This window comes from Saimiri boliviensis, chromosome 7 (genome assembly GCF_048565385.1).
Source record: "Saimiri boliviensis isolate mSaiBol1 chromosome 7, mSaiBol1.pri, whole genome shotgun sequence".
NCBI lineage: Eukaryota > Metazoa > Chordata > Mammalia > Primates > Cebidae > Saimiri > Saimiri boliviensis.
Window position 1 is genome coordinate 117,016,809 of NC_133455.1, and position 14,804 is coordinate 117,031,612.

At 43.8% G+C, this 14,804-nt stretch overlaps 1 protein-coding gene across 1 annotated transcript in view; it reads right to left on the bottom strand.

Annotated features, from left to right (window-relative positions):
• The window catches only part of FAM234B (family with sequence similarity 234 member B), a 44,833-nt gene that overhangs the window by 11,519 nt on the left and 18,510 nt on the right, over nucleotides 1–14,804 (bottom strand). Inside the window, exons 6-12 of the mRNA XM_003934536.2 lie at nucleotides 11,386–11,533; nucleotides 10,894–11,035; nucleotides 9,770–9,913; nucleotides 9,508–9,589; nucleotides 6,320–6,475; nucleotides 1,775–1,892; nucleotides 65–285 (exon numbers count right to left, since the gene is read on the bottom strand). Coding sequence (XP_003934585.1) covers nucleotides 65–285; nucleotides 1,775–1,892; nucleotides 6,320–6,475; nucleotides 9,508–9,589; nucleotides 9,770–9,913; nucleotides 10,894–11,035; nucleotides 11,386–11,533 — 1,011 coding nt within the window. The remainder of the gene's footprint in view (nucleotides 1–64; nucleotides 286–1,774; nucleotides 1,893–6,319; nucleotides 6,476–9,507; nucleotides 9,590–9,769; nucleotides 9,914–10,893; nucleotides 11,036–11,385; nucleotides 11,534–14,804) is intronic.

Below are 14,804 nucleotides of genomic sequence, written 5' to 3' on the forward strand. Positions count from 1 at the left end.
AAGCTGGAATTGGTAGTATTTGTCCTAAACCCTCAAGAGTAACAACATTTCAGCAGCCACTCACCTCGTAGGGAGCTTCAACAAACTTGATCCTAGAGAGAAATCTTCGCAGCTCCCCACGGCCAATTTTGGGGGTGGACTCCTGTAGCTGGGCCATCTGGCCCTCCATCAGTGCCCACCGTAGACTAAGCTTGCTGACCACCAGGGCTGCTGGATGGCCTTCGGAGCTTGGCCCTGTTGTCCTGGTAACATAAAAGGCATCTTTCCAGAGGTCGTTAATTCCAACTGAGGAAGGACAAAAACAAGAGCAGTTAACAAGGACATATACTGTCTACTAACAGGAGAGGGGTTTGGCTCAACAACACATTTATTTACTCATTAGTTCACACTGGATAAACAGAAGGCAGTGAGCCAGCCCACGGGTACAAAGAGGGGAAGAACTGGGTGCCGGTAAAGCAGCATGCTCTTCCTGGTCTTGCACCTTTACTCCTCTGAAGCTTTTTCCAAAAAAGCCCACCTTGGGAACCGAGAGAATCTGCCCCCTATGGCGAGAATTGAGGAGAAAAGTGAGCCTGAAACCCTAGGGAGCCTGAGAATTCCCAAACTGCCAGTGCATGGTCACAGAAGCGGTTTACCTTGCCAATGTTTATTTTGCCTCATGGTTAAAATACAAGTTGTAATAAAAATGGTGTCCAGATTCTTAATTACAATTATTTAATGTTCACTGAATATTTTATGCTGCTGTTGAAAAAAAGAAACAGCTGACTCAGATCCAATCACAAGATTTTCCAAGCTCATACACAGCTCCTACCCCCAACCCCACCACCAGTGGACAGGTGTGCCTGCAAGTTCCAGGTACGCTGTTCTTCCCCATGTATTCCAATAAATCGAGAGCTACAAGCACCAGCTGCAGCCCAAGACCACTGAGTTTGTAAGTAGACAGCCAAGTCCATAATTAGCAAGAGAATGTGGAAAGAATGAAAGGAGATGTGGCCATCTGGTCTTTTCCCACTCCTGCACTCCCTGACCTGCCAACAGGAACAGCAGGCTCCACGAGGCAAAGAATCGCTGAGAAGGAGATTACCAGACAACCTAGACCAGCAGGCAGCAGAGGCTGCGATCCCAATGCTTTGGTTTCCTCAGTGGAGGGTCTCCCATATAGGATCCCACTTTGTTTACAGTGTTATTTGGACAGACATGTGAAGTAGAACACTTCCAAAGTGGTAATCGTGGTTATGACTGGCCAGATTATAGCCAGTTTTCTTTCTTCCTTTGATTTTTCCCCTTTCTCCAATTACTATGCAATGTTCATAATTACTATGCAAAAAAAAAAGGTTTTCACTAAATCAATGCCCTGGCAAAACACATTCTATCTCCATCGTGTCCTCCACAGATAATTCCAAATCCTAATCTCCAAGAGGGTCAGGAAACTAGTCTTATTTGTAGTCCCAGCACCTGGCACAGTGCCTGGCATACAGCTGATGCTCAATTAATGTCTGCTGAAGGAGTGGCTGCATGAATCATCACCTTACCCTTTGGAATGGGACGCACTTTCACCTCCACATTCAGAGCATATGGGTTCTCACCCCGCAAGCCTGGTGCTTCCACCCAGAAGGAGGATTCCAGCAAAGCCCGAGGCACCAGGGAAAGTGCCCTGCTGTCATCTGAGAAGCACACATCCTTCCCTGGGTGGGGCAATGGTCTCTTCAAACACAGCCAGCACATACGCTCTCACCGTCTGCGGACACAGACTCCTGCTGGCACTGGGACTCACCCTCTGAAGCCGTCACTGTGCCGGTGGTGTTGGCCAGATCCAGAAGGATGGAGGGGAACGTGGGATGCAGTAGGTAAAGGTGGTGAAGGCTAGGTGGCTCAGTTCCTAGGACGATACCCTGACAATGAGCCGCAAAAAAGAAAAAGAGCAAAGGTAACTCTACATTCCCACCACATGACAGTTCTCAGATGAAAAATCAGAGGAGAAAATGGTGATTACTCATTCCTCTCAGAGGCTAACGCCTGATCCTAACAACAAGAATGTGTTTGAAAGAAACTCCCATACACAAGAGACATATTTCAAAGAGCTCAAAACACTAATCACTAACTCTTTCAAACCACTAGCTACAGCTGGAAAAAGCTTTCTCCCTTGTAAGAAAAGAAAGGCAGGGCATAGTGGCTCACACCTGTAATCCCAGCACTTTGAAAGGCTGAGGTGGGCAGATCACCTGAGGTGAGGAATTCGAGACCATCCTGGCCAATATGGTGAAACCCCATCTCTACTAAAAATACAAAAAAAAAAAAAAAAAAAAATAGCTGGCCATGGTGGCACATGCCTATAGTCCCACCTACTCAGGAGGTTGAGGAAGGAGAATTGCTTGAACCCAGAAGGGAGAGGTTGCAGTGTGCTGAGATTGCATCACCGCACTCTAGCCTGGGTGACAGAGCGAGACTCAGTCAAAAAAAAAAAAAGAAGAAAGAAAGCAAAGCAAAGCAAGAAAGAAAGAGAAAGAAAGGAAGGAAGGAGAAAAAGAAACGCAATGTGTATGACCCAAGAGAGGAAATCTCACATGGAGACTTCCCAGTCTTCTCCCCATGGAAGTGCTGGAATACTGGTTCATCTCTTGCAGCAGATGGGGCTTTGTGGAGTTGTAATCTATTTATGAAAACAGAGTAAGCCAAAGATATTGCCTTTCACTGGGTGTCAAAGCCAATTGCAAGCATCAGGCTAAAAATTATAAAAATCTCATCTGTTCCTGAAATGAGTGGGATATTGACCAGACCAAGGCAAATCACCAATTATAAAACAAAAGTTCCAAGGCCTGAGTGTCAGTCTTCAAACTCTCTACAGTAGAAGAAATGCACACTGGGACTATCTGTGTCAGTATGACTTCTGTACAGGGGTAGGATTTGAGGCTTGGCCGGTTCATGAGTGTGCAGCCATGCAGTTGTTAAAGCACAGAAGTACACCCATGGGTTAGCAAGTGGCTGATCTCCAGAGCCTCCCAAGTGCCTCTCCTCCTCTGGGACTACCTTGGGCCTCCTGCAGTAGAGGAAATGGAAGCTCTGAGGGATGACTATTACTCCTGCTTCCATATCACAGCATGGGAAGAAGCCCCCAAGTGAGGAGAAATGTGCACAGGAAACTCACAACCTCACTCTCACCACATGCCCACAAAGCAGAAGAGGGCATTTTCCACACACCCTTAGGATCCCAGGTATGAAGGGACAGATCTCCAGCCCAGCTAACATGACAAGAAAACAGCCAAACACCTTCCTCACTGCCTGCAGAATGAAGCACAAATCCCTTAGCATGAAAACCACAGTCTTATACCATTTAACCAAAATATGCCTTTTCCAGACTGAGCTGCAATGACTTACCTGTCCACCCCATGCTACAGAAATGTCTGATCATTAACCTAAATCCACACTTCACCTTACTCTGCCTAACCATTGTCAATCTTATTAGCCCCTTAGACTGTCTAGCCATCCTCTCTACCCATCTCCATACATTAAAACACTTCTTGTCCTTAGGTGCCCACCTTGAATGCCCCCTCTTTGAGGAAAAGCTCTCTTATCGCCCCAGGCAAAATTAACATCTCCCTTCTTTTGTGCTTCCATGTAAACTTCTTACTTGTATCTATTTAATTCTATTAAAGCATTTGTAACACAGCTTTGCTTTGTAGTCATTTATAGAAGACTACATTTGAGACTTATTTTGTCCAATACCCTCATTTTATTATATGAGGGGTCTTCAAAAAGTTCGTGGAAATGCAGATTATGAAAAAAACCATGCATGAACTTCAAAATTTTTTTGCACCTAAGTAAACTCATACTAACTTGTTATAACATGCCTGAACAGGAGTTAGTCTGAGGCAGCAAGAAGGGTGAGGCATCAGTTTGAAAAGAGCCCCTAACAAAGTAAGAAGAATTCTGCCAAAACATTGAAGCCAGAACACACATGAAATTTATGATGAATGTTGGGTGGAAGAATGGTGAAATCATTGATGCTTTATGAAAAATTTATGGTGACAATGCCCCAGAGAAATCAGCAGCTTAGAAGTGGATAACTCATTTTAGTGAGGGAAAAAATGATGTCAGAGATTAAACCCACAATGGCAGACCATCCCCCATCAATTTGTGAGAAAAAAATTAATCTCGTTCATGCCCTAAGTGAAGAAGACCAGTGATTAACAGCACAATCAACAGCCACCACTGAAGACACCTAAACTGGTTCAGCTTACATAATTCTGGTTGAAAAATTAAAGCTGAGCAAACTTTCCACTGGATGGGTAGCAAAACTGTTGGCCCATATTAGCTGCAGACAAGAGCAGGGCTTTCAATGGTAATTTTAAACAAGCGGGATCAAGACCCTGAAGCATTTCTTTGAAGATCTGTATCAGGAGATGAAACATGGCCTTACCAGAATGCTCCAGAAGACAAAGCACAATCAAAGCAATGACTACCAAGAGGTGGTCATTTTGAAGTGGTCCAGTCAAAGAAAAAGTAGAATGGCTAAGAGCAAAAGTCGTGGCAATATTTTGGGGGATGCCCAAGGCATTTTGCTTATTGACTTTAGGGTTAAAGAATGATAATATCTCTGTAATCCCAGCACTTTGGGAGGCCAAGGAGGGCGGATCACCTGAGGTTGGGAGTTCGAGACCAGCCTGACCAACATGAAGAAACCCCATCTCTACTAAAAATACAAAATTCACCAGGCGTGATGGTGCATGCCTGGAATCCCAGCTACTTGGGAGGCTTAGGCAGGAGAATTGCTTGAACCCAGGATGCAGAGGTTGTGGTGAGCCGAGATCACACCATTGCACTCCAGCCTGGGCAACAAGAACCAAACTCCATCTCAAAAAAAAAAAAAAAAAAAAAAAGAATGATAACATCTGCTTAAAATGAGAGTGCTTGAGAAAGCCAAAGCTTTAGCAGAAAAACACCAGGGAGCGCTTCACCAGAGAGTTCTCCTCCACCACAACAATGTTCCTACTCACTCCTCTTATCAAACAAGGGAATTTTGTGAGTTTCAATGGGAAATCATGAGGCATCCATCTTACACTTCTGATTTAGCTCCTTGTGACTTTCTTTAGCTTCCTAACCTTAAAAAAATATTTGAAGGGCTCTCATTTTTCTTCAGTTTATAATATAAAAAAAGACTGCATTGACATGGTTAAATTCCCAGGACCCTCAGTTCTTTAGGGATAGACTAAATAGCTGGTATCAGTGGTTACAAAAGTGTCTTGAACTTGATGGAGCTTATGTTGAGAAATAAAGTTCATATTTTTTATTTTTATATTCTAATTCCACTTTTCCATAAACTTTCTGAAGTCCCCTCATATTCAGGGGAGGAAGTTAAAATGTTAGATAAATTGTCCATGGTCACATGTTAGGACATATCAGAGTTAGAAATATGATCTAGATTTTAGGTAAATCTGATCCTCAACTGAGTGAATATATTAGCATCTTCATTAATGGATAAAGACAATGAGGTCAGAAGATTTGCATGACTTGTTGGCCGAGCTTGGTTGATGAATTCAGGATCCTGCCTTCATCAGGTTCCCCCCATTATCCGTGGACCATCTGTCTTATCTAGAGGGCCAAGATTATTTTCAGTTTATCCTTAGGTTCCTACAGAGATCACAGCGCCTGGCACACACAAAGTGCTGAGTCAAGATGTGTTTCACTGAACTAAGTCAGGGTGAGTCTTACTAAAAACTCCCAAGTACCTATTACAGGTGGCACCCTGCCTCATCAACCCCATGAAAATACTGCAGTATAACATTTAAGACTTTCTAAAATCTGCCTTCTAGGTGTCAGACCTTCTGTCCCATAGTTCCCTAAATGACCTCTCAGTTTTATCTGGTCAATGTCCCTCTCCAACTGCTGGCCACCCTCCCCCGTCCCCGTTCCTTCAGTCTCGGGGCACGAGCCTCAAAGCCCAGCCTTAACTCTCCATGAAATTCTCTCTGCCCACTCCAGACCAGTTAAAATGATTTATCCTCTTCAACAACTGCAGCATATATTAATTATCTATAAATCTGGATCTAGTATCTTGGGAGGACTTATTCTTTATTCAGCCTCCCACTATCAGTAGCCAGCAGTTAGAGGGCTGTTGTCCACATTCACGTTCTCTGCTAACAGGCAAAGGTGTGGTTCAGGAGGACACAGGGTTCCTGCTTTTCTCCAGCGAGTGCTGGCTTGTTTCTACCCCAACCCCTTAGAAAGTAATGAGTCAAATAACATCTCCAGAATGCAGTCAGCACTGCACAACAGCTGCTGTCTGAAAAAACGAAAAAGGGACCCTCTCAGGCTCACTCACGGAACTGGGAGATGCAGGTGACAGTCCTTCGGCCCAGAAGAGGAAGACAGACTTCCGGTCTGAAGTAACTGCTGAGGTGGTTGGCGTTTCTTTCATGTGACATGGAGCACTGTAACTCCAGATAACGGAGCCAGAGTCACCATCCACAACCATCATCTACAAAAGACAAGACAGAGAGTGAACATGGTCAGACCTCAAAAAAACAGCAGGCCCAGAAAATGCGCAGGTATTCAAATAACACAAACAATAACAGGTTAACCTTTAAGATGCAAGCAAACTGGGTGTTCAGAGAGCATGAATTATGGCTAAGGACCAGGACCTAAGCTTCCACAGCCCTTGTTCCCATTTAATAGAGTTTCAAGAACTGCAAAGTTTTCAAGTGGGAAAGGGACACTGAAATGATGTAGTCTACCCCATTTTACAGGTGAGAAAAGGAGGCTCTGAGATACAGGAAGTGATGTGGACACAGGGATTGTCCACGTTTAAGACATTTCTCAAACAGAGAGAGCAGCCCCTCTGCAGATGCCCACAGCAGCACCTTATTCCTCACAACACAGCAGCCACTCAGGAAACAATGGCCCCGTGAACATTGCCCTCGGGCACGATGTTCCCAGCTTTATGGATCTGACTCTTGGTGTCGTGGCATGTGGAGCTGGGGAAGTCTCAAATTTAAAGCAGCACCATTTAAACAGGCAAATAATAATAATAATAATCCAAGAGGGAATTCATTGCCTAGTTGCATTTCTCAAAGGATAATGATGAAGGGATTCAAATTCATAATCCTGGCAACACTTATATCTGCTCTTCACCCTAAATGCCTCACAAATCTAGAGCCTCTCATTTACCAAAATCTCCAAGAAGCTGCCCAGTTTCCTCCAGCCCAAGCATCCTTATTCCTCCTGCTCAGCGTCTCCATGCTTCTGAAAGCGGAGGACCTAACCTCTTTGGACAACCACTTGCCCTATTCTTCCAGGCTCCTGAATCCTGCCTTTCTCTGCCTATGCTCAGATTCTGCATCACACAAGTTCCTGGAACCAGCCTGGCAGAGACAAAATCTTCTGAACCAGCAGAGAAAGAAAAACAGACAAGCAGTTTAATCTCAGCACTTTGGGAGGCCAAGGTGGGCAGATCACATGGTTAGGAGTTCAAGACCAGTCTGGCCAACATAGTGAAACCCCATCTCTACTAAAAATACAAAAAAATTAGCCAGGTATGGTGGTGTGCATCTGTAATCCCAGCTACTTGGGAGGCTAAGGCAGGAGAATTGTGTGAACCCGGGAGGCGGAGGTTGCAGTGAGCCAAGATTGCACCATTGCCCTCTAGCCCAGGTGACAGTGTAAGACTCCATCTCAAAAAGAAAAAAAAAAAAAAAAATTCCCTTTGGCAGTCTTTGGGAAAAAGGAAGTCTAGAGACACTACACTAAAAACTTTTATCTACTCAAACACATTATTTCATTTAACTGTCTATGAATAACCCTATGAAGGCAGGTAATATTACCCGTTTTATAAATGTAGAAACTACAGCTAGGCAAGATTAGGTAATATGCCCAAGGTCTCCAGTAAGTAGTGGTGCCAGGATTAAAACCCAGGGCTGAAACTCTCAGCATCTCCACCTTCAACCTACTATACCTACTATACACCCTTCTTCCGTTAGCCTCCCAGCACCAGTGAAATTCCAATCTGTATCGGAAATTCCTTTCAATTATACACAGGCATTGGCTTTTCGTACATAACACTGCCGGAAGTCCCTCCCCAACATGATGCTTTTATCACTGTATCTGTCCTCTGCCCATTACCACATAGCCCTATGGCCTCCAATGCCTCCTCCAGATTCTATAGCTGTGCTTTAGGGGCCCTCAGTAAGCTGACCTCATTCTCACCTCTCTGGTGGGAGTGCACCTCAGCCCACACTTACCTATCTATTCAGCAAACCTTTGCTCTGCCCTCATAATTCTCCACACACAGCTCCTGACCAACATTAGGCATCTCTTGCCTCCCTGGCCCTCCAGCTCACCGCACTCCACCTGCTCCCTGTGCCCCCGGTGGACCCCTGTGCAAACCTCCGCAACAGCACTTTCTACCATGTGGTAGAGCTAGGTGGTGACTCTTTTCTCCATTAATTTTGTGTCTCCAGCATTCAGCACGAAAGTTGGCACACATTAAAGGTGATGATAAAGTGTTTGTTGAATTCTTTTTCTCTCTCAGGGAACAGTGTGCACTATATAGAGATAGATATATATTTCACAGTGAAAATAAATCAAAATGCAAGATTATAATTCTGCTGTAATGTTAAAAGAAATGAAAGTCATCTATCCAATCACTATATTCTCACAATATGCAACTTCACGTAGTATCGAAAAGATCTATTCAGTGTCCTTAGAACACACTCTATCCTTTCTGTCTCTGGGCCTTTGGTCTTGGCGCCCCTGACCTGGCATGTTTTCCTGTCCACATAAATACAATTCAGCTTTTAAAAGCCCCGCTTGGCCGGGTGCAGTGGCTCATGCCTGTAATCCCAGCACTTTGGGAGGCCAAGGCAGGCAGATCACCTGAGGTCAAGTGCTCAAGATCAGCCTAACCAACATGGAGAAAACCTGTCTCTACCAAAAATACAAAATTAGCCAGGCATGGTGGCTCACGCCTGTAATCCCAGCTACTCAGGAAGCTGAGGCAGGAGAATCACTTGAACCTGGGAGGCGGAGGTTGCCGTAAGCCAAGATCACATCATTACACTCCAACCTGGGCAACAAGAGCGAAACTCCTTCTCGAAAAAAAGAAAAAGTCCTGCTTATATTTCCCTCCTTTATAAGGTCTTCCATAAAAACTCAGTCACCACAGGCTTCTCTGAAATCTTAGGTATAGCTGTGTGCTAAAGCATTACATTTCTTTATACCTGCCTTTCCCCACCAAGAGATTTCAGAAGGCTCCCACTGCCTAACTGTAAGCTCGGGAACCAGAACAAGAAACTCCTATATAGGAAGGAGATTATTCTAGAAAGACTTCCAGTGCTACAAATTTTAGGACCAAATTGTGAGTTTTCATTTTATCCACTCAGTGAAGCTTTGAGTTCTTTGAAAGCAGAGATCATATTTTAGGTTCTTTTCATTCACCACTGTGCGTAGCAGAAGGTTGGACACAAAGTATATACTTTACATATGCTTTGACTGATCTGAGGCCCAAAATTTTACCTTTTTCATCCCAACTCCATCCTGTATCTGCAGAAGGAAGTCTAATGTCTGATCATCAGTGAAATATCCAGGAGTAGGCTGGCTGCAAATAAGGACAAAGTAAGAAATCAATAGTGAAAAAGAAAAACAGGAAAACTAAGAACTCTCCCTCCCTTCTCTTGCAGTGGCCCCAGATATAAGAATTACAAGCGAGTGTTCTGGATAACTTTTAAACATGGGAAAGTGGATAAACAGCAAACACAAGAAAAAGCACACTGCTTACCTGCGCAGGCCTTGAAGGCTCAACGTCCAGTAAGGTGTAAGATTTTGCCCCCGAAGCAGCACAAGCCCTTGTCTGGTTGTAATCAGAAGGTTGCTGCAGTTGGAATCTGGTGCCTTCACCATCTGGAGTAGCTCAACACCATCACTGGGTTAAATAAGACCCCAACAGTTAGTCTCTGGCTTGGACAAGATTTTTGAGTCATTTATTTTTGGCTTTTTCCTCTCAGTATACGTACACCTGTATACACTCTTATATTCATGCCCCACCATTATCTCATCAAGTGGGACACGTTGTTTCAGTTGAATCTCATTTTCTTGACCTTAGAATCCAAGGACCCCAGAAAATTACAGACAAGTTCAAAAGGAACTCACAGGAAAAGTGGCCCAGTGCAATATCTCTCACACGGGACGCTCTGGGAAAGGCAACAGAGACAAGGATAATTACAGGCAAGGGAGTCAGAGACCTGGACAGGAGGCCAGAGGTTGTCAGTGAGCTTGGACAGCGGCCCATGACATACACTTCACTGAATTGGTTCTACTTAATACCTGTCAAATTTGCCAAAACATGATACTCCCTAAGAAAATGCTAGAAAATGATTTGGAACTTCTGGCAGAAAAGAACAAAACAATTATTAGCCAGGCTTGAGTTTAAATGGGTAAATCCCCAGCATGTGACAAACTACATGCTTCTAGTTAATAAATAAATAAAAATAAAAAATAAGATTTCATGGATGCTATCCTTGCTCCTGTCAAAATGATGCTTCAACTAAGAGAAAAATACAGGAAAAGAGGAGGTCAGATCCGTCAGCACAGTTTCACACAGTTAGATAAGTCTCTCTCCCTCACCGCTCTGACTCAGAGCCCTAAGTATCCTTCCTTGCATCCTACCTGAGGAATGATCACACATGGTCACCAACACATAGATATCAATGCATTACGTTATCAAGACAAGAAAATTGCTAACTCTTGTTAACCAGATCAGAAGATGGTAAATTCAGATTAGCACTGTTTCCCCCAAACCTCTACCCACATATTCACCAGCCCAATCCAACCGAACTTAGAAACTCAAAGACACATGAGTTCACAGGAGATCTCACTGTGACCAAAGACAGATGTCTGCCCTACCTGTAAACGTCAATGAGCTCAGACAGGTTGATGGATCTTCGCTTCTCCCATTCTGGCTCTTCTATCTGCAGAGAAGGTGGTGAGCTGTCTCGATTTTGGGCCTGAACAAAAATGTCCCGCAGGGCGACAGCCTGTATATTTCCTAGCACCACAGGAAGAACCAACACTGAGAAGTTGAATTTAACAGAACTGTCCCAAGGTGAGGATCTGAGCAAGAGACACAGACCAGATGTGTCTAACAGAGCCCGCCCACACTGGACAACACGGAACAAATGGGGAGGTGATTAAGTGGGTGCTGGACAAGCGTCTTCCCTTTACAAGAGGCAGCAAGCAGAGTCAACAGCCTGTGATCGGTGGGGGAGAGTGAGAGGCCCCTGCGTTAGAAGGCTATGGGAAGCTCAGGAGTTCCTGAGCATTCACTATGTCTCACAAGGAAGGTCTCGTCACAGACACCAGTGGGGAACAGTAGCAAAAACTGGCCTTGCTTCTTACCAAAGCCAAACAGGATGTAGACGGCCCCATTTGTGGTGATGTAAACCTGAGGACCAATCAGATTCCCAACTCCCACGATGTTGTACTTCACAGGTCGGCCCAATGGACTTCCTGTCCGGCCAGACACCAGCAGAAAGCACAGATCTGGCTGGGGAAGTAAGAGAAGGGGGTGGAGTCAATAGAAACCCTATGGTTTCCTAAACAAATGGCTTCTCCAGACAGTCACTGCCTCCTCATTAGTCACGGGTTCAGAAACACTTCCCCAAGTTGGAAAGCACCAAGCCAAACCTGCTTCGCTTTATTCCCCTGCAAGTAAGCAAGTGAGGCATATGATCCATTGTCTTACTAGAGCCAGGCCAAGGCCATCTTCAAAGCACCTCAGACAGTTTCTCTGAAGCACAATTGTTGCTTGCTGAACAGTCTCCTGAGGCACAGAATTCTAGCCTACAGCTAAACATAGGATGGCTGGCCCCTGGGTCTTTACTTCCATACCTAGAAATCCCCAGTAATATTTGGTTCCAGGTAGAATCAATCCAGACAGTGCTCTCCCATCAGAACATTAGATATCTGGCCTGAGCACCATCAACGTTATTCTCAAGGAGAGATCAGCAAACTTTTTCTGTGAAGGGCCAAATGGTATATATTTTAGGCTTTGCCAGCTAGATGATCTCTGTAGAAACTACTCTACTCTGCTGTTCCAGTGTGAAAGCAGTCATAAACGATATATAAATGAATGAGTGTGAGTGCGTTCCATTAAAAATCTATTTACAAAAACAAGTAGTGGGCCAAATTTAACCTACAGGCCACAGTTGCCAACCTCAGGTCCAGGGGATTTTCTTTTGGGGATAGAGTCACCAGTTAAGAAATATGAGGATTTTACTGATATCTTGACTTCATTAAAGCTTTTGATACAGTTTATGATCATGAACTCTAGGGACAAGATCAAGAAATGTGGTTTGCAGTTTACCATGAAAAGCTACTTATGGGATCAATACTAACCTAGAGGGTGGCTTTTAGAGGAATGTCATAGCACTCTGCTATTGCCCTATTCCTATTAAACATTCTTATCAAAGACTTGAAAGAATAGAATTCCAGTTTATCACAAAGCTGAGAGGGATAGCTAATACGGCATATGACAGACTCAAAATTCAAGAAAACCTTAGGCTGGAAGATGAGCCGAAATCTGCCAGAAAAAAAAAAAATGGCCTATTAGGTACCTGTTGTTAGGTACTTTAACTGATTACAAACAAAAAGCAAATCTTAGGAATATTATTACGACATTTGGCTGCAAAAACAGAAATACAGAGTCTACATCAAAATAAGTGACAATTCCCTTAGGTTGATATAATTGGTTATACGACAAATAAAATGCTGTTTTTACATATAAGTACCACATTTTAAAAGCAATTTGGACAAACCAGAATGCAAAGGGGATCCGGTGCAGTGGCTCACGCCTGTAATCCCAGCAATTTCGGAGGCAGAGGTGGGCAGATCACAAGGTCAGTAGTTCAAGACCAGCATCACCAACCTGGTGAAACTCGTCTCTACTAAAAGTACAAAAATTAGCCAAGCATGGTGGTGTGCACCTGTACTCCCAGCTACTCAGGAGGCTGAAGCAGGATAATTGCTTGAACTCAGAAGGCAGAGGTGGCAGTGAGCCAAGATTGCACCACTGTACTCTAGCCTGGGCGACAGAGCAAGACTCCATTTCAAAAAATAAACAAATAAAATAAAATAAAAAGAAATGGGGATATTTAGCCTTGAGTAGCAAGCTTAGAGGGACCAGGCTAATGGTTAAAGGGCTTTCCTATAGAAAGAGGATTAGACTCATTCAGAGTAGCTCTATGGGAATGAGGCTGGAATAATAAGTGGAAGCTATGAGAAAGCAGATTTCTTTCTGCTTAGGACAGAATTTTCTGGAGCTGGCCCAAAAATTAAATGGACTGCCTCACTTATCAGTGTTATTCTCATCAGCTTGGGTGCGCCAAGAGAATAGGGGTGCCAATATGTCTGTAATGCTGAACCAGAGATTAAAACATGGTGCAAGACAGTTAATCAGATGGTCTTCAAGGTCCCTTCCCACTAATGTTCTAGACCACATCACTTCTTCTAATCCCAAATCAGGTCCAGTTCTCCAAGCCCACTTCACTCTAAACCCAGATCAACAAATACAATCACTCCAAGTCATAGAGATAGATTTCCTTCCTTATGATGAGAGAGTCTTCCATCTCAGGAGCTTATACAAGTTCCTCAGGTAACTTGTTGCTAGGATAGAGGTCAAAAGAGGTCAGTACAAAGATGAAGTTGCTGTGCTATAAACCCAGTGCCTCTGCAAGGTTTTCCTAGAACTGTCTACCACTTTTCAAGCGGAACAGAGACTATGCCCTAGCTGTACCCTACTGTGAAAATGAGTAAATTCTGTAAGGCAAGACGGACGACACACTGACTAGAGACCAACACAAAGGGCACAGAGTAACAGTGGACAAGAAGCCACTTCCTCCAGTGGAGACCTCCTTACTATGGAGGGTCCCCAAGAGCCTGGGCCACTATACCACCAACCACCACCAGCTAATAAGCAGCCAGACAGGGTGGTTAGACCAAGATTTCTAAATTCGATCATGACATAAAAACTTGTTCAATGGCTTGCTGTTCCTCGCCGTATGTTCCCCTTCAGAGAACTGCTCCCTGATGGAAGTAATAATTCAAATTTTCCCTGGTCCCCAATCTCTTTATTCACAATGGCTGGGATAAAAAAGATTATATGAATAATTTCCGAATCCTTGGTTCAGGTCCACTTTGAGACCAACTAGCTAAAGAAAATGAACACAAAGTACCCGTAAAACTTTCAAAGCTTAAAACTAAGTAGGCTTCAGAAATTTAGCTCATTCAAGATCTTTCCTTTATCTTGCAAATGTAAGGGAGAGTTTAATGTGCGAGAGCAGTGCTCCTCAAAACTCGTGGCTGATGGGGCACTCTGACTTTCGGGGACTGTTGGCAGAAAGTCACAAAATCTTAGCAGATTTCATTCCATTCCACGTAATTTTACCTGCAGAATTACAACTCTACTCCATATATGCACTACAAAGATCACAACAGCAAACACAAGGTCTATTAAAATTAAAATATGTTACCAAATAAAGCAAAATTAGGCATATTCACATTTTTCCACAAATATTCTCAGCCAATTGCTGGACTCTTTTGTGCACAAGCATTTCCCTGGCAGACACACTAGGAAGTCTGAGAAAAAATCTTAGAGAAACTTTGACAAAAGCTCTGAAAAACAGTTCTAGAATAAATACTTAAAATTGAGTCCATCCTGTTCATTAATTTATTCCTTCCTGTGAGTTGGGGGAAAGACTACTCTTACTTCATCTGTGTACAGAGTAATTACTTCCAACACAGTGAAGTTCCTGCGAAGC